Raw genomic sequence first — 25,573 nt, 5'->3', positions numbered from 1 at the left:
AATTATTCCACTTTTTACTGTGGCTTTACCTATTGTCCCACAATGCAGGTTTCTACGGGCCTCTGCTTAGAATGACTCTCTCAATGTAGATGACAGCCAGAGTTGAATGGGGAATCCAGAAACCGGGGATTCTGGTTCTTGATGCAATCTATATGCCAATCTACTTCGTTAGTTCTTCTTTATTTACAGTTTGGTAAAGAATATGGGTGGAGATGTTCTGGGCACACGTGTACACATGTCCAAACTGCTTTGAAAAAGGAAGGGCAAGAGAGAGTGGTATCCAAGTTGGAATCAGGCAGGCATTTCAGATTTCAAGAGACAAACTGGAAAGGGAACATCTGTTAGATCCCCTGGGTTTGAAGGCAGTCTGTGTAAGTTTTCATATCTCTGAACGTGTGCACACAGTGGAGAGGGTGGAGCCTTCCATCCTCAAATCTGAAAAGATTGAGAGATTTCGGAGGACAGAGATGTGCCAAAGGTCAGAGGGATCAATATACAGGCCCTACCACGGAAAGGGGGAAAAGGTTCAAATAGAAAACTGCTGAAGAAGGGAAGCCACTGAGCGGTAAGGAGTTTCTGAATAATTAAAAAGTTAAGAATAAGCAAACTCAGTTGCCATGGGGGAAGGAAGTCGGGTGGGGGATAAAAAAAAGCAGTTGATGTGGTAATTAAGAATTTGGTGGGAGCCTGGGCAGGTCACCTCCTTTCTCAGATCAGAGCCCCATCAGAAATTCTTTCAAGTGTCCTTCTGCGTCGCCAAAGATGACAACAGCAAATCAATAAGTGCTTGAAATGAAAGGAGATGTTGACTAGCCCCCAGGCTACAGATTTCCCGCCGCCAGCCTTTTCTGAACTCCTATAGCATGCCTTTGCACTGCCTCTCTTAAGAAGAGCTACCTTTTATTCCTATTCTCAGGACGAAGGTAAGTGCTCAGTTAGCATATCTATTAAATGTGGGCTCTGGTTCCAGCTCTTCGATTGCGCGGAAAGCTCACTGCAATAGCTCGCCCAGCCTGCCGGAGGGGCAGACAAAAAGAGGAAGCTTGGCCTGGCGGCTTGCGGGGCCACGCACCTCCAAGGGCTGCCCCGGAGTCTTCCAGAGTTTAACGCTCCTGAGTTAGAACTATAAGATCCCAGTCCGAGCAAAGGGCCTGAGCCACCGTAGCCTTGGGAGCGTTCCTTCCACTTGAATGCACTCACAAACAAGCACAAAATCTTTTTAACAACAGAAGAGAAAGACCCCTGCTCCATAATTAAAGCTAGGAATCACCGGAAACTCCGTTTTGAGTTCCAGATATTGGTCTGTTACCTTTCTAATCTTCATCCCTCCTGTAATATGTCTTGATTTAACAATCTTTGCAGCCCAGCATTTCCCGGACGTTTTAATTGGGTAATTCATTAGTGAGTCAATACAGACATTTATATATTTTTTTAGCTCAAGTGGTTAAGTACTAATTTCGAAATGATTATAAAACACTGGAATCGGCAACGCATAGTAATTTTAATTTATATGCAAATCAATTGGTTCATCCTAAATGCCTTTTTAAAAAAAAAACAAAAAACAATTATTGTATTGTAGCATCGGAGGCATGGATCAAACCTCTAGAATAGACAATTCCGAAACAAGACCTGGACTAGGAAGACAATTTAGAACAGCCAACAAATCAATAATGTTTGAGGCAGTTAAACATCGCTAGCCATTGGTATTTACATACTCGCTTGTTGTCAGATAAGGAGCTGGGGAAGTTGCTTGCCAGGGTTGAGATCATAATCCAGAGTGAAGAAAGTAAATGGTAGCGCACAGCCCGTCACAGCGGGCTCTGAAATAATACTGTACCTTTCCCAAATCCTGACTCTTGGATGAGAGGGAGTTGGCGGAGGTCACCCCATATTTGTCCACGGTTTTGCCCCACTTTGATCACGCAATTGTTGTCCTCCCTGAGCTTTCCAATTTGATTCCCGTTCTAACAGTTCTATCACTTGCCTCAACATATTGTGGGGAGGAGTGTAAATGAGATTCTCACTAAAAATTATCTGAACCCACTTAGCCAGCACTGTTGCACCTAAGCTTAGTTTTGTGGGCTGTTTTTAATTCCCTGTGCCACCCACACATTAAAATCAGATCATCGAAATGTCTGTAGGAAAGGGTGAAGGAAATGGTCCAATGCTCTAGTTTACTGGAAGACTATTATCTTTAGACATAGTTCAAGATTTTGAGGAAATAAAAAGGATATACTCTTTGACGGGGAAAAAAAGTTTTAATATTCTAGAATGGTGGGATTACTCCCAGGGATTACCAGAGGATCCGCACTGGAGTTGTTTATGTAAAAGTGTAACATCCTTGAAATTCACAGATACGTAAGGTTAGTGTTTTCCCTCCCCAGGCTCCCAGTCCAGGCGATCTTGCCCTAAAGGAGCTTGTACCTTTGATGCTACAATCTTGTTTACATCTGCAGGGCAGAGAATTGCTTGCTTTGCTTGGACGCTCCCTCCACCCGCTTCTAATTTGAAGTAATCGAAATCTAAATACAGTCGCCACGGCCCACTCTTCCTTTACTGCTTTGACAAGGGAAAAACCTGAAATCCACGTCTTAAATCAGCTCGGTGGTTTGTAGCCCCACAGTACCCTGCTTCTACGATTGCATGCCTAATGTATTCCCTGGTGATTCTGGGCATTAATTAGTTGTTTAATAGGAGTATGACTAAAAATGTAAAAGAAGGATTAGGAGCGTGAAACGTATGTCCAGCTCCTTCCACACACTCGAGGAGGGAATGAGAATCATTCTGTATCTTCTATTTCTCCAGGAGCCATTTGCATTTCCCACCAGCTGCTCACTTCAGCTGCACTGGCGCTGGGCGAGGCGAGGACCCAAAAGCTCAGTGCAGTGTCTGCGGCGGCCGGGACTGGGGTTAACCAGCCCCTGGCGGGTGAGAGTCCAGACAGAAGGGGGGGCGAGGGGAACGTGAGCCTCCCAAGCCCCTTCCTCTCAGCCCTGGTTTGCAAACCTCTGAAACCTGAAAGAGGGGAGGGAGTTGCACGTGCATATCTGTGCGTCTTTCCACCGCAACTCCCTTCCCTCTCCCTGTGTCTCTCCGTGGGTCTCTGAATCTTTCTGTCTTTGGTTTTCTCATTCTCTTCCAACTTTTCCGTAAGACTGCCTTTCCTCGCCACCAGCTGAAGGCGAGGCCGTTCTGCTACGAGCGCCTCTTAATCTCTACAAAATGAAAAGAAAAAAAGAGAGGGTTATATTAGCCCATTACTCAGAGGAGTGGGGAGGCTGCAAAAATCGTCGATGGGCAGAGGTGAAAATGTCTTTCTCAGACTGCATTTTCCGGTGTCCTGTAATTAGAGTTCAGCTGTGGGACTTGTTGAATAAATTTGATTTTCTTGCCTCGGTGAGATTTCAAAAACCAAAAATAGAAATTCTCAGAGTCAGAGAGGAAATACAATTAAACAGCACGTGGGCATTTTCCCCCTCATTTCTCTCCCCTTAAATAACACTGCTTTGAGTTTCCACTGGGTAAAGAGAGAAAGTTTGAGTTTTCACGGATGTTATGTGGAGGTTAGAAATGGCTTAAAATGTAGATCTCTCATCGGTTTTCTTCGTGGCTGAAGAGGCTAACCCTTTCCATAAAATGAGTCCATCTGTCGACTGTTAGCTATTTCAAAGTGAAGGGATTTAGCACTCAAAACAAATTGAGCAAGTTTGTTTGCCTGTTTTTACTGCTAACTCAAATGAATTCAAAACACGGAGTAATTCAAGAAAACACATAACATGTTCCAGACAGCCCCCGAAAGTAGGGAAAGCCAGCACCTATATAGTGACTAGGGTTAGTTTTAAGCACCAGGCTTTTTAAAATGTATCTATTTTATGCACATTCTCCTGAGTCATTATATATTCCTAAAATTGTGAATATTGATATATTGATGTAGGAAGAGCGATACAACTTTTAGAGAGAGCTTTATTCTCAATTAGGGACCAAAGAGAGGTCTTTTTAATAGAAGGCCTGAGTTTTGCTCCCAAGCAGGAATTAATATTAGTGGGAAAACCTGAATCCAGGAGCAATGGCTGTGTTCTGACACTTTCCAAAAACATACATTAACAGGATGCCCTTGAGATTGAAAAAACATTGTCCCATATGCCTGGCAGAAGCCTTCACACCTGGTCCTCCAGGCGAATTATATTTATAGTCCTTCCACTCAAAGGCAGGATAGAGCCAAAATATCCTGCTTACTACCGAAATACACGTCTTTGCTCAAGTCAAGAAATCAGAAAATCAGGGTTCAGAAGTAAGGCACACTTTTCGGATGAGAATATCCCCTGTAATTTCACACACTCTTTGCTTTACAGGAGCAAATGTGGAGTTGGGGGAAACTCTCTCCCCCACCCCCACTTCCATCCCGTGCAATTTAATACCATCCTCGCCAGGAACCTTAACCTCGTCATTTTAAAAAATGAGATATCCGTGACCCAGGGTGAACTTGTTGAATGTAGGTACAGCAGAGGAAATTCTAGACTCTATAAGCATCTGAGCCTTGTCCAGCGCAAACCCTTCGTGAACACCGGTCAGTGCGTGGCCGTGCCCACCTGCGCGCCGACACTCTCAGCGTGCCTAGTCCACCCGCCTTGACCTCGGGCGCGGTGTCCCGCTAAGCTGGGCCCAGAGTCCCGGCCTTACCCAGCTGACAAGCCTAGCTCGCTCGCTTCGGTTGTGGCCCTCCCACCCTCTCCCACTAGCTCACTCCATTCTTCAGATTTCTCCTCACTCATCCTCTCCCATCCCCACCGCGCCCACCTCCACTCCCGCCCTCTATCGGTCCCTCACTTTCCTCCCGCCGCAGTCCTTCTTTGCTGTGACCTCTTTCCTCAACTCTGCAGGCCTGAAAGAAGGTCACACACGCACGCTCACACCCACACTCCACGAGCCTCTTCCCAAACAAACTCATGCACATTGTCCTTTGTTCCGTCTCTTTGGCCACTTTCCCTGTCGCTTCCTCCCAGCCCGTCCTGATTTTGCTCCCCAGAAGTGCTTTTCTGTCTCCCCGCTGCCCTGGCGCTCCCCCTCTGATTTATTAGGACTGCCAGCTTGGCGCAGATTCCTTTTTCTTCTCCATCTCATCCTCCCTTCTGGTCCTCCTTTCCACAGTGAGAGTCCGTGCTCCTGCTCCTCCGTTGGCTCCTAAGTGCCCCGCCCGGTCCCCTCTCCTTTCGCTTTCCCGGCTCCGGCTCCCGACTCTTCGGCCAGGGCCTCTGCTTCCCTCCCCTGCCTCATTTCTCGTCGCCCCTGCTCGCTCCCCCCGGCGCTCGCCCGGGCGCTGTGCTCGCTCCTGTATCGCCAGCCGCTCAGCGGGGCTCGGCCGGCCGCCGGCGCGCCACTGTGCAGTGGAGTTTGGTGGAATCTCTGCTGACGTCACGTCACTCCCCACACGGAGCAGGAGCAGAGGGAAGAGAGAGGGATGAGAGGGAGGGAGGGGAGAGAGAGTGCGAGACCGAGCGAGAAAGCTGGAGAGGAGCAGAAAGAAACTGCCAGTGGCGGCTAGATTTCGGAGGTCCCTGCGCACCCGTGGACTCCTTAGGAACTTGGCAACCTCAGGAGCCCTGCAGTCCTCTGAGGCCCGGCTTTCGGGCGCTTGCCGTGCAGCCGGAGCCTCGGCTCGCTGGAAATTGTCCCGGGAAGCAGTGGGACGCGGAGACAGCAGCTCTCTCCCGGTAGCCGGTAAGTGGAGGCCATCTATCCCGCAGGGATGTGAGATAATGCGAGTCTGGAAATTTGTTCCACTTCGGAGAATCTTCACCGTAGGTGATTTGTGGCTTTTGGGGCTGCGTTTCGCCCAAGGTAACGCAGTTGGCAAACAGACCTTGCAAAGCCCTGTTCCTTTCGTCCCCTGCCACAGACACTAACAATCTACCGGGTGCTGAAGTCGAGTGGGAAGCCCGACCATGGCTGGCATTTAAAATGAGGTATCTTCCCTTAAATCTCGGTGCCAACACTGCAGGAACAAATCCTGGGGCCAAGGATTAGCATTCTCAAGATAAAGGGCTGGGTACAAAGTTTCAGCTACTGGAAGATTAGCCCCTTTCCCATTGTTATCCACTGGAAAAAAAGAAAAGAAAAGAAAAAGATTCCATCTTAACTGGCAGTTAGTGACCTCTCAGGCCCAAGCGAATTACCTGGGAGCCAGGCCTGGATGCCAAGCTTGCACCATTTCTTTGGATATAACTCCTTTAAATTGATCACCAGTCAACTCCAATCTCGCACTTCAGAAGATACATTTTAAGTGGATGCAGAGAATTATTTTCCAACTGGAGATTAAGAAAAAAAAATTCGATTCTAAACCTCAGAAATATGTTCTTCTTTTCCAGTTTAATCACTTTACTTTCTTAAGCAATTTAGAAATCAAACTATCATGGGGTGGTGTGATTTTTTTTACTCTTTTGTGAGTATTGTCTTACTAAACTAAACGGAGAAAACTTTTACTACTATAAATTTAAATATCAGAATTCATACATTCTAAAATATTTTTGTGAAAAATTAATCTGATTTAGAGAAATTTCCTTGCATTCTTTTTAGTCCATCAATCAAAACTAAAGATGCTTTTATCACACAAAATATCATTTTGGCAGAAATCCATCTAAAATTCAAATGCCAATAATATCAAGAAAACAAAGCACATAAGCAAAATAAATTGAAGATTTTTGTTGATGTAACATGATCATACAAGATTTCAACAATCAAACTTTCCCTAAAAAATTAAATAGATATTTCATTTATGGATGTTTTACTTTAACTCAGCAAAATTACACTTCAATTATTTAGGTGCTTTGTTCCTTAAGTTAAGCGTGTTTGTCTTCAAATGTTCCTAAAGCACTTATATTAATTGGTTATAAAGAACGCGTACACACGGTAAAATACGTAACTGAATTGAGCAGTATTTTAATTTCCTTAAATAATTACTTACTACAAATTAATTTACTGGCTAATTTCACAATTTAGTTCATTTAAAACACATGCTCCTGTGCTGTTTATTTTTAAACTTTCCATTAAAGATTTTGTTATGGGGTAACAAAGTGAACGAAAAGGGAGGAGATGTGAAAGGATTTGGGATTATTCGAACTGTATTTTTCCTGTACTTTCATTCTTGCAGCAGTCATCAGAAATTATTTTTAAGCAAATTATTTTATTTCTTAGGGCTTGCCTGCCTGCTTTGCCATGGTTCCGCGTCCTCCATTAGCCGTGTAGTGCTTTTTGCGTGCTCACAATATAAAACCCAAGTTGGCCCAAACAAGATTCCTTGGCATATACATTCCAAGCAGAACATGAACTTTGGGAGTGAGAACTACCTCCCATCAGGAAAAGTCTCCCATCTCAATTTGTGAGATTAGCCATTGAAGTCAGTCCCAAAGTCTGGCAGCCAAATTTCTCAGAGAAGACTTGCCTTGATAGGGCAAGTTTAAGGATCAGCAGGCGGGAGTTGGGGGTCTCTTTTTAAAAAATTATTTCCCCAGTTATTTAGACTCCGTTCTTCTAGTAGGCCTGGTCATTAAATGAAGCATAAAAATGCAGGTCTCAAGGCTCATTTTGACTGCAAAATAAATCTCCAAGTCACAAGGACATGTAGGAGTGAGTTAAGGAACACGCCTTGACCTTCTTTTCAGTCCTTAGAGTGGAGCTCTATGAGTTCTTGAAGATTTGTTTTGTATTGCTTTGTTTGGTCTTCAGCACTGAAGCAGGGGGGAGTGGGGGAAAGAATGTGTAATAATTGACTGACTTTATACTGAGCAACCCAATCTTTTTCTTTTGTATATTTCATTCTTTAAAAAACATAAATAAATAAAAACTATTTGCAGTTACCATCTGCAGTGCTCCGGCTACCAGCTAATAATGCAGCCAGTTCAGACATATAAAAAAAAAAAGATTATCGAAATGATGATGACATGCAAATTTCCTCTGAAATTATCATAAGTAAACATTTGAAGTCTGGACTAATAAAATCCCATCTGTGTTACTTCATATCGAGTTAGTAGAAAGCTGTGATAATGAATTTTGTAATATCTCACGAACAGACATCTCAATCAGGGACTAATCCTGTGATTTTACTGCAGAATCACTAAATCTGGAGCCGCCAAACTGCTACTTCTGGGCCCACAGGCCCATAAGGATCGAATCGGCAGAGTCCCTGCCCGCGTTCTCGCTAGCGGGTGGGGGAACCTCCTGGCGGTCCCCACCCTGGATCCCCACGCCACAGCGCCAGGCGGCCCCGCCTGTAGGCAGCAACCTTGGCCGGAGGCTCCCAGGGACCCGCTCCCTTCAGGAGAGGCCGAGACGCAGGGAAACGCGACTCGGGCCACAGGCAGGCCCACAGCTCCCTGCCCCGCCTCTGTGCCTCCGCCAACCCAACAATGCCTCCTCCCACCCCAATCCCCGCAGCGCGAAGTGGGCCCTGCGGTCGCCGGCGTACCCTGGTTAGCGTGGAGAGAGGCAAGCGCTGAGATCGAAGGGGCCTAGGGAGCCCTGGACCTTCTTTTCTTCTGTCTTTAAAGCAACCGCGGCTCTTCTACCCACCGGGTGGAGCCCCTCGAGACCCACCTCTCCCGACTTGCCCGTGGCAAATAAGGGGGAGCGCGTTAAATGCTTGGCTCGCTGCGTTGTGGTTGAAAACGTGAAAAAGATTTGGCTTGCCCGGGAGAGAAAGGGGGAGAACTGGGTAGCAGTTATACCAGAGCTCTTTCTCCGTCCTCGTCGGGCAGTAAACCCTCCAAGAACGTTTGCCCTGCTCTCCTCAGTCTCGCTCAGTCCACCCGGTGTCTCTCTGCGATCTTAAATCATACTTTAGGGTAAATAAATGGCCGGGTTAGTATCTCTAGGAGAAAGTGTGGCTAAATATGGAAAAGCGGCTCCTGATGGATGAGAGGCCCGAAGTCTGCTCGCTCCTGGAACAACCTAGGCCAAGAGCCCGTGCGTTTCAGAATTACAGAAAACCGAGGGAAACTGCTGTCTAGGATAGGGGCACGTTGGCTCTGACTTTGTACAAATGTTTGCTGAGCTCCGACTAATGGACAAGCACTGAAGGGTGGTCTTTGCATACAGCTTCCCAAAGAGAAAAGTCCTCTCCACCCACCCACTCCCCTAGCCATCGCGTTCAGATGGGTTCTTAATCCCGGCACCGAGATTCTTGAAAGTAGGTCCACAGCCTCTCCAGCACACTGTGGTTTTAGAGTCCTCTAACCTCTGGGCCCTTTTGCGGCAACTCTGGAGGGAGATCCCCTCTTGATAAAATCTAGATGTCATGGGCCCGAGGCTAGGCTGGAGACGCTGCTGCACAGACAGAGGCTGTCAGGTCGGAAAAACACGCCTGAAGTCTAGCACACAGTAGGCGCCTAACAGCTAGCGTAACGGGTAGTCCCATCTGAGCCCTGCGCACTCGATGGTCGCCGCTTCTTACAACCTTCCTTCTCTTCTGTTTTGCAGATAACGGGGAATGGAGACCAACTGCCGCAAACTGGTGTCGGCGTGTGTGCAATTAGGTAAGAGCCCCCTTCTCCTGCCCGGGTCATCGGACGGGAGGCCGCGCCACGTGAGGGCGGCAAGAGGGCACCGGCCCTGCGGTGAGGCCCCAGCGAGGGGCACTTCCCCGAGGGGCCAGCCTGGGCAGGAAGGAAATCAGAACCAAATCGCCAGTGACCTCTCTCTGTGGCGGGGCGGTGGACAAGGAAGCAGCGGCGCGCTGTATACCGAAGCCCCCCATTCTACTCCTCCCGGCTGGAATCGCGGGCAGCCGGGGAGGCGCAGAGAGAGTACGCCATCCTGCCCCGGGTTGCCAGAGGGTCCGGGGGACGGGAATGCCGTCCGCTCTTTCCTCTAACTGGGTCTTTGCTCTTTGTCCCTCTTTCTCCTCCGGCCTGCTTCGCCCCTCCCCCTCCTCCCGTCCCCGGCTCCTTTCGGCCACGGTCCGGGGCTCCGCTCTCCGCACGTGGGGCGGGCGCGCGCGTGGCCCAGGCGTGCAGCCGGCGGCCGTTGAATGTCTCTTCTCCAAAGACTCCGAAATCAAAAAGGTCGAGTTCACGGACTCTCCTGAGAGCCGAAAAGAGGCAGTCAGCAGCAAGCTCTTCCCGCGGCAGCATCCTGGCGCCAATGGTAAGGCCGGGAGGGAAGCGCAGGCCGCGCGCTGGGCACCCGCCTCTGGGACTCTGGGCCTCGGGCGAAGCGCAAGGAGGCGAGGCCGCCAGACCTGGCGCGCCTGCTGCTTGAATTTAGACACTCGGCCTCTGGGTGGGACGGGAAGCAGCCGTCTCAGGGACGTTAATTCCTTTCCCCAAATTATACTGCACTCCTGAGACCCAACACCTCCCTCTCGCTCTCTCCCTGTGGTCTGATCCCCTCGCACTCTCCAGCAAACCTCGGCGCCTTGGCTGGCGTGGAAAAGTGGTCCAACAGCGACCTCTGTCGTTCGTCATATCCCACTGCGCCCAACACCACCAGGGCCTACTCAACCCCTCAGGCTCTCAGCCACGCCCCACCCAGACTTGCGGGTGCGCGGTTTATCGCGGGAGGCAAACACGGGAAACTTGAGTTGGCGAAGCTTTGCTTTGGCTGGTTGAGGGAGGGGAGGCGGGCTGACAATATTCCTGCAGAGCTGGAGGGCAGCCACTGTGCTTAGCAGCCCAGGGTAGAATGGAGGTTTGCCCCTGTCGACGCGAACCTGCCTGAAGTACTGGTTGCCAGGCCTTGGGTTTTGGCGATATCGTTGCTTGACTGGCTGGCTTCACTCTTGAGGGATCGAGGGACATTGCCAGAGGAGGTCTGCAGGCTTAAATAAAAAGTTAAAAAAGTCTCCAACCTATGCCACAGGCCTTTCCTGAATTGAAACTTGTTCTGTAGGGGTGTGTGTGCGTGCGTGTGTGTGTGTGTGTGTGTGTGTGTGTGTGTGTGTGTAAGGGATGGAGGAGGGAAGATGTCTTTCTTTTCAAATACATGGGGGGGGGAACCTCAAATTTACTGTTCCTCTATTTTCCTGGCTCCGTAGTGAATAAGTGCCTAGCCTTAGGAGGCTGTTGACCTTTGATAATGTGAGCAGATAAAGCCCCCCCACAGCCCTCAGCCCCTAACCCTCTCTTTCCGGATTAAAGTGTAAGAATACAAATGTAATATGGGATGGGGGGGGACGATTTGGGACCCCGGCCAAAAAAACAAATCGTATTACTAAGAAGAAAACAAAGATCTTGCATTGGAGTTTCCCCGTGAATCTGAGAGAAAATGATCATTTGTTGAAATGGAGCGTCTAAAGTGGTCTGGTGCTTCACGCCTGGACACTGCACTACACCGCCAGTCGCCCTGCTGGGCCAGTTAAACGCTCACTTGTCCGGGATTAACCCCATGGGGTTAAATGGGGGCAATGCAGAGATAACGTCGTGTGATTTCTGTCATTTAGATTGTGTTAAATTCTTCTTCTGTTTGATAATCGGTAGTAAAAATAAATTATTAGACCGTAGTATGTTTGGGATATGGTTAACAATCAAGAGCAGCGATGACTTCTGGGGAGAATGCTTTGTGCGGGCTCAGCCCTGGCTCCCGTCAGACTAGAGGAGCTCCTCAATCTCGCTTCGCGCAGGGCGGGCTCGCAGTCGCCAAGCCGAGGCTGACATTTCTTATTGTGCGGGGAGCCAGAGAGACACAAAATGTCTCCTCTTTCCCCTAGTCCCCACCCCGGGTTTCCTAGACATGGGGAATGCATTCTGAGGACAGGTGGAGAAGCCTACGGTGGGATGGGATCCTCGTATGTCAGCAGGAAACGGCTAAGAGCCGAGGAGTCTTGCTTGCGCCAGTCACAAGCCGGGCAGGCACCCCTGGTCGTTCTCTTTCGGTAACTAGCTAATAAAGAACTAGAAATAGTGAATGATTGCTTTCTTAACCGTTACTTTGAGGCCCGCACTATTTTAGTGCACGTGAAAGGCTCTTCCCCTACACTCAATGTGTCTGTTTTCTACTTTTAGACCGAAAAGAAAAATTGCTGCCCAAACACGTTTAATGCCATTAATTAAGAAAAGGCATGTAATGAGAAGAAATGCTGAAAATCTTAATTTAATTGGCTTTTAAGGAACTAGTAGACAAAACCAAAAAAAAAAAAAATCACACGTGAATGGGCAAAGTTATAGCACTGCTGAAGGAAAAGTTGACGGAGTACCTATCCTTCCCTGATTATAAGTTAACTTCTGGAATATCCAAAGTCCTGACCACAGCCTGCTTGTAAAACAAAGGATTTATTTCTTGTATTTTTTTAAGTTTTTCTTTGCTTTTAAAGAGAAAAAAGTTCACAATGACATATGATTTCTTTAAAGGACCATGATAGTCTATAACGCTACCCTCTCCACCTCTGCTCCCCAACCCCCCAAAATACCATGTCCTCGTTAAAGACTAAACGTTCTGTATAGGCAGAGTCTACCTCTAAGCTGTCCAGGCTCTGCCTTCCTTCCCAAGTGAGTCCCAGTGTCCTTGATACCCATTGGGAGGATGCCCAGCCTGGATAGAACCCCGAAACGGGGCTAGCACGAGAGCAACTGGAGACCCCTAAAAGCCAGAGGTTTGAGAGGGTGGAGGCAGCTAGCAGAAGATGGTGCAGAAGCCAGTTGAGAATGACCCCCTAGAGTAAAGAGGCCTTTCTTTGGCTTTTCTTGCTTTGAGGGTCCTGAAAGGTGCCTTCATCTTGTGGAACTCATAAAATGGTCTTCACCTTCAGGAGGAGGACGGATTGACCCTCCCCTGTCACAGGCTCAAAAAGTTTCAGGGCAGCGGCTCTGGGTTCCGTGCTGAAATCGGACTGTGCTGCAGCCCCTTTGGACCTGACGCCTGTTCCCTCGGCCTCCCTAAGGAACACATTGTTAAATAGCTTTGGCCCAGTGGATGGGCTGAAAGTGTTCGACCGAAGTCTCTGGTGTGCACAGACTTCCCCCCTCTGGGAGGTGGGCTCCACGGCCCGTTGTGGCACCTCCAGCCGCGACGCACACCTTCATACGCGGCAGCAGCTCGGTCCCAGCCTTCTTCGAAGGACCTGGGTTAACCCTGGCCGCCTCGGGGACCACAGACTCCTCTCCGCCGCCCCGCCCCTGCGCCTCTCATTCAATCAGGGAATGTTTGCGGAGCATATATTACGTGGACTCCTAATATACCCCCTGAAAGCAAATAACCCCGTTTTCCTCTCCGTTATGAAGCGATTTTAATCCTAACGCGGACACCAGCGAGATCAACCCAGACCGTCTGTAGCAAAACGCAAAATGGTGGTGCGTGGGTTAGTGACCAAGGTCCTGAGCCTTGTCAGAAAGAAGGGGATGTGTAGAGAAAAGGTGGAGAACTCTAACTGTGGCTAGCGCCGAAGGGACAGGTGCTTGCTGAAGGGGGCATGAGGCTTGAGGAAAAAGCAACGAAATAGGGGTAAGGATAATTTTTACATTTTCTTTCCTACCCCCGACCTCCGCCATCCCATTCTCCCCTCTCCCTGTCCCCCCGCACGCCCCCAGTCAAATCTGCAGCTCACTGGAAAGGTGCCCCACGGCTTTGTGGTTTTTCACCACCTGGGGAAATTGTACCAATTGTCCCAAGGTAGTCAGTCCCTGCGGATCCCTACCCGCAAAGGTGGTCTTTACAGGTCGCGTTCCTCGCTGCTGACTCGGTACACAAAGTTTCTTAAGGCTGGTTCGGCTGTTATACAGCACCGCCTGCTGCTAATATATGCAGCAGTTGTTAGAGCAGCTCGAGGGAAAAGGAAATGTATAACGAAAGCTTATTCGTGAGCAGGAATATACTAATGGAACAATCTGATGTCTTCTTAATCCTATGTAAAAAGCTTTGTCGTCTTCCTAATATTGACTGAATGGGTAATTAATGGCTCTTCATCTAGGCGAATACCCTGTAATCCAAGATAGGCAAAAGACAACAAGCCCAAGGTAGAAGACAAAAGGCCCAACTGCAGCGGCGTTTGCCCGCCTCCTACCCCCCAGGGTCTCTGATTGGGAAAGTTTTCTCTCCGAGGAGAAAAAGGCAGGAGTGGGAGAATATATACCTACCATTTCGGGGCTAGACTTCACCACAGCACCTGACCACCCTGCTCAGTTTTCTGTTACTCTGTCTTTCCACCTCCAGTCCTTCTCCCTGCATTTTTTTTTTCTTCTTAACTCCTCTAGGATGACCTCCTACCACCACCGCCATTATGGTCCTAATAACCTTTCCCCACAAACCCCACATCTTTCACTTCAGCAACCAGAGGCCCTTTTCTGATCCAGGAGGAGATTCCTTTCTTTTAGAACCCAATACATACAGTCTTTGAGAGCTAAAGTAGTTGGTAGGGGAGGAAGAAATTAATAGAAAGGGAGAGAGCATACAGAATTGTGTGTGTGTATGTTAAAGAGCGACCAGGAATGACAGAGTCAACTTCTTTGTGAGGATCTGACAGGAAGAGTGTCCAAGACTCTACCAGCATGTTTTTAACAGGCTGACATTTTAATTTAAACCTTTAGAAGTAATATATTACTTGGGTTACTACAATGAGGTGGGTTCCTTTTTTTTGTCAGCTGACAGCTTTTAAAATATTATTTCGCTAGGGAAATAAAAGCTTCATCTCAGATTATAGGTGGGTATTTTTGGATTTGTGTGATTTATGGTCACCATGACAACTAATGCCGAATGTTAGCTACCAGCATGTCTGGGAGAGAGAAAACAGAAAGAAGGGAGAGCAAAAGAAATCGAAAAGGGAGATGGACATGTGCTGGAGAGGGAAGAAAAGAGAAAAAGAGGAAGATAGATGAGCGTTTAATCCAACTGTTGTTTAAAAAAGTGAGAGGGGACTTCATTTAGCCCCTTGCCACTTCCTTCTTTCCTGACCTGGATAACTATGCTCGATTTCATATTCCACCCTCCTTTCCCCTTCTTCCAACACATGTGCTATACCATTCTCCTTATCTTACTTAGTTTGGCGAGTAGTTGCTTTCTGGAGATTCAGGGACACCTAGGAAAACTGTGACAGTAACATGCAAATGTGAGGAAGCACTAACGGCATGTTCATAGAGTGATTCTAGCAAATGCCCCCTCCTCTAATCTCCCTTCTCTTCCCCAGGCCAGTGTGAGGTGGTAACTCCCACTGCCATCTGAACACTGTTCCCCCAGCTAGTTACCCCAAATCTCAAACGGTTGAGCAACTAGAGCTGTGGGATGGAAGGATGGGTACCATTTGCAGGGACCCAGAGAGGGTGGCTGTTGCTCAGTGTATCTACAGAGTTCCGATTCAGAAAATAATCTTCCCCTTTTGACAAGTCAGAGCTTTTTAAATTCCATTTAGGAAATGGGGAAAAGGACAGCTACAGTGAAGCTTTTAATTTCTGTGTTATTTGGTTCCATGGCTATGAGGGGTGGTGGGTAGTGGACGGTTTTCAGCTTGGTTTGCATGCAGAGAAAAGCCAGATAGTGGAGGGGGTAGGGCACTTCTCGGGCAGGGTGCAAGGTCTCCATCTGACCTCTGTGCCTTACCAGGAGCTCACACACTCACGCCCATCACGTGGCTCCAAGCTGAGTCCAGGCAGGCCTTGCCCTTGAGCTGGCTTGGGCCAGGCAGGACTCCCACCCCTCTAAGGCCTGACAGCTCAGGGAGATATCTGATTAAGCCATCTTCTGGGTGAACTCTGAAGACAGACTCTTTCCAAAAGTCAGAGATCACTTGGTTGAGTCCCAGGCCAGACCTGGGTCATTGACACGGAGAGTTTGGTGGCGCAGCCCAACCGCTAACCACCATGGCCAGAGGGACTTTGCACAACTAACACTGAAGAGTGTGAAATTAAATAAGACTTTAAGACTGGTAATCAGTGGTAAATACCAGCACAAAACATGGCTGACCCGTGTCATGCATTTCCCTCATCTAGGGTCTTTCTTTGAAATAATAAGCAAGAAACTCCAATCGAGACAACCCCTGATGTCTCTGAAACTCAAAACCTCATGCCTGCACTGGGCTTTCCTTCTTTGCCCCACATAAGCCATGCAGCACCTCCAGTTTTCCTACAAGGATCCCACTGGTGTTCACCGTATTGGAAACTTCTATGTTAGAGGCTGAACTCACAGTAATTTCTAAAACCAATTAAGAAGAACTTAGCCAGAGGTCACAGTAGTGCTATAATCACAAAATGCACAAGATTTCTTGACTTCTGGCCCCTTTCTCATCTATACTGCCTATGCCTGTGTACCCACAAGTCTTATGTACATTAAATCTCCAAAATCAACCACCACCATGCCACAGAGTTTTCAATGGACAGTGTTTCTTAGTTCCCACCACACACCTCCTTTTCCCCATGCAGACTTATCATGTTGGTGTCCTGCCACACAGGGGGCCTGAGAAGAATGTCACCCAATAGCCGCTGCTGTGAGTGTGTAAAGTGATTAGGAGATTAGGAGAATGTTGAAATTCCTGCTGGAAAAATGCAAAGAAAATCCTCACTTTGAGTCAGTTGTTTACAGAGCCTGTGTGTGTGTGTGTGTGTGTGTGTGTGTGTAATATAAAATGGATGTGAATATATATACAAATAGATATGGTTTTGCTTTTACCGTAATCTGAATTCTCTAGATAATGGTCTTTATTCACCACTTGACTTCAATGGGTCCACATAAGTTAGGACTCCTTATCTTTTTAGGCATCTAGGCTGCCTGATGATCCCCAGTGCTTCCAACGTCTCCCACATGTTGGTACTATGAGGAGCGGTCACGTGCCCTTGGGTTTTTCAACCACTTTGGAGGCTGATTGAGGTCCTTCGTACATGTATATTTGCCGTGATGAAAGTTCCATCAGTAGAGTGGAGCCACCAGAGCTTAAATCAAAATTCTGTGGGTTTATGAGAGAGGGGGTTAGAAAGCTATATGGCTCTGTGGAGCTTCTCAGCTTTCTAAAATAAGACATTAACACCCAAGCTTCCAAAAATATTTGCAGCTCTGGGGTTTGAATCTTGAAAAACAAGGAGTGAGGGGCTGTGTATACTAACTACAGTGGAGATTTTTTTCATTCTTTAATGTGATGGAGTCCCTTCATGAAATGAAGCTTTAAAGGGGCATGATATTGTGGGGACCAGAGCTATTCTGAGGTTTGAAAGAAGAAACTGGAATATGATTAGTAAACACATTGGGCAGAAAAGAGCTGGATTCTTATTGACTTAGTTATAGGTCATTGGCTGGCAGTGCGATGGGAGGAAATATTTACTTTACACATATACTTTATGATCTTGGGGGAATTAGAGGAAATTCAATAAGAAAATGGCTAGAAACATTTAAAACCCTTATTTAAAAGACTTAAGCAAATTAGAGTCTTATCAGATTAAAAACCACTACAAATGTAAGAGCATTGTCTTCAGTGAAACGCTGTGGGGTCTGAGAAGGAGATTCTCCGCCAAATCTCAGGGATAAAATACGTCATTTAAGCACCAGATAATGAGCAGAATGTAAATTAATTTAACCTTCTTTACCAACAGGCTGCTGGTGTAATGTGTATAATTTAGTGATAAGATTGCAGGACCTAATATAGTTGGATGTATGAGCCTCAGCTAATGCAGACCTGTCACATGAGGATGTGTTCCACTCTGAGCAGGTGTCTGTATGTGTGGAATGGGGTAAAGTGGAATAAAAGGTTAAAAGCAGAAATGCTGATTTAAATCTTACTATGAAGAAATTCCTCTCCTGCAGCTAAATTACTCTTAAAGTGGGATGATACTGGTGAAGAAAGATTGAAAAACAGTTCTCATTTGGGTCTTTGGACTACAAGTTTAAAATGGGGAGGAGTTGCAGACAGGGTTTGGGGGTGGACAGGGCAAAGGAGAGACACATAAATTGCAAATATATTTGTAGTCTGCTTCATCCACTTTGTTCCACACTGAATAAGTTTCCCAATCTTGTGAACAAGGACAAGGAGGGAGTGTTTTAAAGATACTTCATGCTGGCACTGCAAATCATTGACTGTAACGTCAAACAAATACACATTCAGAGATGATAACACTAACTCCACAATAAAACAATCGTCAATGCAGAAACCCAGGGAGATTAGTTTGTTCTCTCCAGCTGACCTATGCTGGGGGACAAAAGGACTTTCAAAAATTATTTTGAATACGTTTGGATTTCTTTCTTTAATTTATTTGGAAATTAAATTTACTTGGAAACAGTGCTATAAAGAGTTGATGTCTCCAAAGGTGATTTTTTTGTTGTTGTTTTATATAAATAAATAAGGCTTTGCTTTTCCTAGTTGAGAGCTGTTCTAGGCTTTTCGCCCTTAGCCCACACACACCCCTGCTGCCTGCTTGGACTTTAACGGCTCAAGATGGCCTTGAGCTCACTGGGAAAAGAAAAGGACTGTTAAAAATTATCCTTGAAATTGGCTATTTGGCAACATTCTTAATTGTATGGAAATTCATTAAGGCATATTTCATATATAATTAGCTCAAGGTTGTTGATTCTACAGGCTTTATGGATTTGAATCTGATTGATAATAAAGTAAACAAGAGAGTCGAATTTAAAGCGTGCCTCTCTCGGGTTAGGACGAGCTTAATACAGTGTACAAGGAATTTGAAAGATCTAGGATATGTGTCTTAATCAACGTTAAGTAGAATGGATAAGCTTTCAGCGTTTTGAAAATGCTGGGCTAGTGTTTCTATTCTATTGTGTGTTTTCTGTTCGGGGACTAATAAGCATCACAGAGAACGTGATCTGAGGCGACTTTTTATTCTTGTATAAATCCAGAGTGAACCACCAAACAGTTGTTCGTTTAAAGTCAAGGTAATTTTCTTTTGACGGGTCCATTTGCTTCTCGATTTCTAATTTATTAGCCTGCCTTTTCAGGGCTGTCTTCTTTGCAATTAAAGTCGAGCTTCTTCAGATTAGCGTAGCATTCACTTGACAGGCTGTTTGGAAAATTTAAGATCAGAGAGGTGATTTGTTACTGTTTTTCAAATTTTCTAATTTTAAGTAGCATGTGTCCTTTTTATATGGAGTGGGGGATTGGAAATGGATGTAGTGAGACACAAAGAAGGGGTTTGTTGATCCTTGTATCTTTCAGCCCTTGAACTTTCCACTCTCTTCTCCCAAGTCTTCGACTCCTAGCCTCATCTCTTCACCTTTGGGTTCGTACTAAAAGCCAGATCGCCTTGGGCTGGACAGGAGCAGAATTCCCGGGAGCGTGCCTGTGTAGACCTAGTGGGCACAGCGAGGCATTAGCCCGGCCCCGCACTGCTGATAGGTGCAGGCAGGACAGTCCCTCCACCGCGTCTCGGGGCGTTCTGATTGGTGCGGAGTCACGTCACTCCCACCCGGAGAAGGGTCTGGGAGGAGGCGGAGGCGGAGAGGGCTGGGGAGGGCCGCGGCGGAGTGACGTCTCGGCCCCAGGAAGCCCGCCTCTGGTTTTAAGATGTTAGGCCAACAGGGAAGCGCGGAGCCGCAGATCTGGTCCGACGCTCGCCTGGGTGCCTGGAGCTGAGCTGCCGCGAGGCCCGGCTTCTGTTCGACCGCCCGGGGGGTGTGCGTGTGCGCGTTGCGGAGGGTGCGCTCCGAGGGCAGCGTCGTTGCTACAGCGGCTGCCGCTGCCGCAGGGGATCTAATATCAGCTACCTGTCCCTGTCACTCTTGACACTTCGCTGTCAGGGCTGCCGCGTGGGGGGTGGGCAGAGCGCGGTCTGCGTTAGCTTTCCTTATTGGAGGGGTTTTTGGGGGAGGGAGGGAGAGAAGAAGGGGGTCTTTGCCCACTCTTATTTCGCTTTGGAGCTTGGAAGCCTGCTCCCTAAAGACTCTCCGAGTGGTGCCCTTCTGCCTGCATCCCATGTCTTCGTTTGCCCGCTGACTTTCGGTCTCCGGACTTTTTCGCTTGAGCCTTCCGGAGGAGACGGGGGCAGCTTGCCTTGAGAACTCGGCGGGGGTTGCGTCCCCTGGCTCTGCCCGCGGCGGGGAAACTCCGCGCCTAGAGCGCGACCCGGAGTGGACAGCGGCGGCTACGGGGGCTCGGCGGGGCAGCAGCCCAGGACTGGTAGAGCGGCGCGCTCCCTCGTCCATGAACTGCATGAAAGGCCCGCTTCACTTGGAGCACCGAGCAGCAGGGACCAAGCTGTCGGCCGTCTCCTCATCCTCCTCCTGTCACCATCCCCAGCCGTTACCCATGGCTTCGGTTCTGGCTCCCGGTCAGCCCCGCTCCCTGGACTCCTCCAAGCACAGGCTGGAGGTGCACACTATCTCCGACACCTCCAGCCCGGAGGCCGCAGGTAAGGCGCCGCGCCGCCCTGCAAACGTTCCAGCTCAGCTGCCCCGCGCCACCCGCTCCCTCTCACCCCAAGGAAGTCAGCCCCTCCTGGGGGAGGCGTGGTGGGAGTGGTCGTTCGCCTGGCTCTCCGCCGAACTTCCGGGAGCCGGAATTTTGACGACCCCGCATCCCTTTAGTTCTCCCTCGACCAGCCAACCTCCTCGAGCGATAACGGCGCGAGCCTTTCTGCCGCCCTCTCTGCCTACCCTGGCCTCCCTTCTGTTTCCTGGGTCACAAAAATCCCAGCATCTCGATTCGAGGACCTTCAGAGGCCGCCCCACCTCTGTCCCTGTTTTCCTCTCGGCTTTCAGCTCCCGAGGAGCTCCACTCGTTAGGAAATTGTCTAAAACCACTCAGAAATGCCCTTCGCAAAGAGGCATTATTTTTTTTCTTCGAAAGGGCCGGCGAACTTGGGTGCCCAACCGAATCCCCACATCTTTTCCTAGCCTTCCCAAACCGCATGGAAATCTGAGCTTTCTGCGAGGGGGGAGGGGGTCTGTAAGCCGCGCGCGTGTGCGAGTCCCAGGAGATTTGGTGTGTCTGCGCAAAGGTGTATAAATATACTTGAAAGCACAGTCTATAAAAGTGAATGTGCCGCTGCGGCGAGATAAACATGTAAATAAAACGTGCGGCGCTGGGGGAGGGGAGGAGATGGGGCACGGACACCCACACTCGCGCCCTCACACCCCACAGGCGCAGAGCTCCTCGCCGCCCGGAGCCGCCGCGCGCACCCTTCTCCGGCGCCAGGCAGCCCAGCTCTTTCTTCCACAGCTGCTGCCGGTCCAGTTGGCGTTCGTGTTGCAGGTGGGCATGCTGACGGGAAACTGTGTGTGTTTCGTTTTCAGAGAAAGATAAGAGCCAGCAGGGGAAGAATGAGGACGTGGGCGCCGAGGACCCGTCCAAGAAGAAGCGGCAAAGGCGGCAGCGGACTCACTTTACCAGCCAGCAACTCCAGGAGCTGGAGGCCACTTTCCAGAGGAATCGCTACCCGGACATGTCCACACGCGAAGAAATCGCTGTGTGGACCAACCTTACGGAAGCCCGAGTCCGGGTAGGAGCCAGCACGGAGTCTGGGAGGGATAAGGGGGAGGATGTTGCGGACGTACAGACCAAGTAGACCAGGAGGGAGTGTGGAAGGGCGCTGGTGGGGCGCAGCTTTGCAAAGGCAGAAGGCCTCGCGGCGGCCTGGTTGCGAGATTATAGTTCCCTCTCCGAGGCCGACAGGACTGCCGCCCGAGCGCAGGCTCCTGGAACGGCACCGGCTCACTGCCCCGCCATCCCGCGACCTCACGAGGCGGGCTGCGTGGGCAATCCCCTGCACAGGGCGTTGTGTTCCTGGCTTGCAATTGCTACACCAGAGCTAATAAAATCCCTACCAGGCCAAGAGCCGCGAACAGGCTCCAACCTGTGCGCCTTTAACAAGGAAAACCCGCCAGAGACACACACGAGTTGGCCTTCCCTGGGAAACCTTTGTGCCGGCCCTGTCCCAACTTTTTCCCTCCTGGGTTCGCGCTTCTTACACTTTCTTTACGTTTTTTTCGGTCATTCAGATCTCTTCCATACACCCTACTTCCTAGTTTTGTGATCTCCGGGGGCCAAGTTTTAATACACAACTGCTAGTCCTCTTAGAAGGAGAAAGAAAAAATGAAAAAAGACTTTTCAGCTTGGTTTATTTATCTTATTTCAGGAGTTGAACTCTGGAGATTGAAACTCACACCCCCTCCTCTAAATTATAATCGTAGTTTTGTGAAAAGGGCTTACCTTAACTTTGTAGCAAATGTGTACTTTATGGATTGGCAAAAATGAGCTTAAATAAATTACCCAATAGCAACGTCCTGGGTTATGCTGGTCGGTGGAAGATTCCAAATTTGTTAGGATTCTGGAGCAGAAAACAGAATCAAGCAAATCAAGCGGCATCCAGAGGCTTTGCTGTTAAAAGAAAAAAAAAAAAGTTAAGTGCTCTGGGTAGGAAAAGTAAAGCCCCCAGTAAGAGCAGAGAAAGCAAAAAGAAGAAAACAACAATGATAAAAAGAATAAAGACCAAAATGCTTTCCCAAATCAGAGGGAACGAAGACACTCTCTGGGTGGTATTTATGCAAGGTGTGAGGCTATGCTGGTGAATAAAAGGCCGGGAAGAAGTTGAAAATGGTTTTAGTTTAACTGCCCAGAGCCACAGCTGGGTCCTGGGCGGCTGGTTTTGAGCAAGGTCAGTCTTTCATTAGCTCTCTTGCGCATCAGGGGAACGGGCCTCTCACTTACTCTTCTCGCCTGGGCAAAGTTTAGATGGTCTGGGGTAGAAATGGCAAGTAATTAAAATAAAGACAGAGTCTATGGGTTTTCTGGGATCCTTCGAAAACGCCCTCCCACCCCGCCCGCTATTCCGCAGCTCCGCCCTAGTGCTCTGTAGCGGTGGCGCTGGGCTCTCCTTGCAGCTGCCTCTCCTTCCAGGGCGGCTGCTTGTCGAGCCAAGTGGGAGTGAGGCGTGCTTTTTATAGCAGTGGGGTGCAAAGAGGAAGGGGGATAAAAAGGAAATCAAGAATGAAAGGAAAAAGAGAAAAGGACTACGCGGCTGGACCTGGCGGAGATGTGTAATGTGAAACATCACCGGTGTCAGCTCGGAGATCTCAGGCCAGACCTCGCCCCAATACACAAAAGCCGCCGTCTGGGGCGACGGGGAGGCCTGATGTGGATTGGGAGCGGGGTTGCGGCTGGGCCACCGGACACGGGTGGGGGCCGGCCGGCCTGGGCGGCCGCCTGCAAAGCCAAACAACCGGCCTGGGCCTGGCGCGCGGGCCATGCCTGTGGTGGGCTTAGGGTAAAGAGGGGACGGAGCGAAAGGAGGGGGAATCTGCAGAACTACTCTTTCCGGGTTCCCAGAGTTTAATATGCCAAGCTCCTGGAGTTAACGAGCTGACGGAGAGTTGGTCTTTTGCTCTTTATTTGGTTGTTTTGCTAGGCGAGAAAGGGTGTCGGCGGCTTAGTCCCTGTTAAGGGAGCACGTACCAGGAGGTGGGGGACGACAGTGGAGGTCAGGGAGGGAAGGGAGGAGTTGCAAGGGAGGAAGAGGGTCCTCTAGTGCCCTTCCAGCCCCTTCTCCTCATCCGTGGGTCTGTGGCTTCGGAATGGAAGCAACTTTGCAAGGTGTCCTGAGAAGGGTTGGAAAAGCCTGCTGCCCCGCGTTTATTTTACATTAAGTGTTTTTGGACCTGGAGAAAAGCCTAACTGAGTGATCAAGCTGTCCGCAGGTCTCCATGCGTTCGGCTGGGGTTTACGGCGTAGCTCCGAGTCCCAGCTCGCAGGCCAGAGCAGACCAGATCGCCCGCGGTTGGTGGAGACCCGAGCCAGTAACCGAAAGCTGGCCCTAGTAGCTTGGTGTGCAGGGCGGTGCAGTGAAGCGAGGCTAGGGTGTGTGAGTGTGCTAGCGTGTGTGTCGGGGGAGGGCGGGGGTTGGCCTCTGATGGAAGTTTTATTAATCTGCACTGTGGCATCTGTTTGCTCCCTTGCCCCAACCGCTCCCAGGTTTGGTTCAAGAATCGTCGGGCCAAATGGAGAAAGCGGGAGCGCAATCAGCAGGCCGAGCTGTGCAAGAATGGCTTCGGGCCGCAGTTCAATGGGCTCATGCAGCCCTACGATGACATGTACCCAGGCTACTCCTACAACAACTGGGCCGCCAAGGGTCTTACATCTGCCTCCCTATCCACCAAGAGCTTCCCCTTCTTCAACTCTATGAACGTCAACCCCCTGTCATCGCAGAGCATGTTCTCCCCACCCAACTCTATCTCGTCCATGAGCATGTCGTCCAGCATGGTACCCTCAGCAGTGACGGGCGTCCCGGGCTCCAGTCTCAACAGCCTGAATAACTTGAACAACCTGAGCAGCCCATCGCTGAATTCCGCGGTGCCGACGCCTGCCTGTCCTTACGCGCCGCCGACTCCTCCGTATGTTTATAGGGACACGTGTAACTCGAGCCTGGCCAGCCTGAGACTGAAAGCAAAGCAGCACTCCAGCTTCGGCTACGCCAGCGTGCAGAACCCGGCCTCCAACCTGAGTGCTTGCCAGTACGCAGTGGACCGGCCCGTGTGAGCCGCACCCACAGCGCGGGGATCCTAGGACCGTGCCGAATGGGGCAACTCCGCCCTTGAAAGACTGGGAATTATGCTAGAAGGTCGTGGGCACTAAAGAAAGGGAGAGAAAGAGAAGCTATATAGAGAAAAGGAAACCACTGAATCAAAGAGAGAGCTCCTTTGATTTCAAAGGGATGTCCTCAGTGTCTGACATCTTTCACTACAAGTATTTCCAACAGTTGCAAGGACACATACACAAACAAATGTTTGACTGGATATGACATTTTAACATTACTATAAGCTTGTTATTTTTTAAGTTTAGCATTGTTAACATTTAAATGACTGAAAGGATGTATATATATCGAAATGTCAAATTAATTTTATAAAAGCAGTTGTTAGTAATATCACAACAGTGTTTTTAAAGGTTAGGCTTTAAAATAAAGCATGTTATACAGAAGCGATTAGGATTTTTCGCTTGCAAGCAAGGGAGTGTATATACTAAATGCCACACTGTATGTTTCTAACATATTATTATTATTATAAAAAATGTGTGAATATCAGTTTTAGAATAGTTTCTCTGGTGGATGCAATGATGTTTCTGAAACTGCTATGTACAACCTACCCTGTGTATAACATTTCGTACAATATTATTGTTTTACTTTTCAGCAAATATGAAAAAAATGTGTTTTATTTCATGGGAGTAAAATATACTGCATACAAATTGGTCTGGATTTTTTCTGCCCTCCTCTGTCACTAACTTGGCCAGGGCATCTCAGTCACTGCTTCCTAAACAAACCAGTTTCCTCTGCCTGCCTAGTTAAACATACAAGGCAGCAATCCTTATTTAAATTTGGTAGAAATAAATTATAGCCATTCGTCAGAAACTAAAAAGAAAAAAAAAAGGCATTCCTGGGGAGGGGGGAAAAGGCTGCAAAATCTAATTTTGTCTCTCCAATTTTTCTTTGGCTTAAACCCAGGGGATTCCATTATGGCTAGCAAATAATATGAGAAAGAAAAAAGGAGAAAGAAATTTAGCAAGTCGGTCAGCTTAGAATGACTCTCAAGTTTACTCCTTTATGAGGAAATCCACACCTCTAGCAAATTGCTCTGGAGAAATATTTGTGCATTTATACATGTACAGTTTATATGCATTTCTCTTAGGAGGAATACATCTATAATAAATTTACAAGGAAACATCTCCAGTTCAAAA

At 48.5% G+C, this 25,573-nt stretch overlaps 1 protein-coding gene across 3 annotated transcripts; it reads left to right on the top strand.

Moving 5' to 3' along the window:
- Positions 1-362: 362 nt before the first annotated feature.
- PITX2 (paired like homeodomain 2) lies at positions 363-25,084 on the top strand. Of its 3 annotated transcripts, XM_033215007.1 has the most exons (6): positions 363-565; positions 4,353-5,718; positions 9,472-9,527; positions 10,000-10,137; positions 21,145-21,350; positions 23,819-25,084. In XM_033215007.1, exons 3-6 carry the CDS (start codon positions 9,482-9,484, stop codon positions 24,380-24,382), a joined length of 954 nt encoding a protein of 317 aa, XP_033070898.1. In that variant the 5' UTR covers positions 363-565; positions 4,353-5,718; positions 9,472-9,481; the 3' UTR covers positions 24,383-25,084. The 3 variants fall into 3 exon arrangements, with proteins under 3 accessions (XP_033070898.1, XP_033070899.1, XP_033070897.1); XM_033215008.1 differs by lacking the exon at positions 10,000-10,137; XM_033215006.1 differs by lacking the exons at positions 363-565; positions 4,353-5,718; positions 9,472-9,527; positions 10,000-10,137 and adding an exon at positions 19,349-20,261.
- Positions 25,085-25,573: the final 489 nt, after the last annotated feature.

The sequence above is a fragment of the Trachypithecus francoisi genome, unplaced genomic scaffold (assembly GCF_009764315.1).
Source record: "Trachypithecus francoisi isolate TF-2019V2 unplaced genomic scaffold, Tfra_2.0 Lachesis_group1, whole genome shotgun sequence".
NCBI lineage: Eukaryota > Metazoa > Chordata > Mammalia > Primates > Cercopithecidae > Trachypithecus > Trachypithecus francoisi.
This window is presented reverse-complemented; position numbering and strand designations above follow the sequence as displayed.

Excerpts from the sequence above, each read along its gene's own strand:
- PITX2 (XM_033215006.1), top strand. The coding sequence starts at position 20,054 with ATGAACTGCATGAAAGGCCCGCTTCACTTGGAGCACCGAGCAGCAGGG. Across the intron at positions 20,262-21,144 it reads CTCCAGCCCGGAGGCCGCAG|AGAAAGATAAGAGCCAGCAG; the intron begins GTAAGGCGCCGC and ends TTTCGTTTTCAG. Across the intron at positions 21,351-23,818 it reads TTACGGAAGCCCGAGTCCGG|GTTTGGTTCAAGAATCGTCG; the intron begins GTAGGAGCCAGC and ends AACCGCTCCCAG.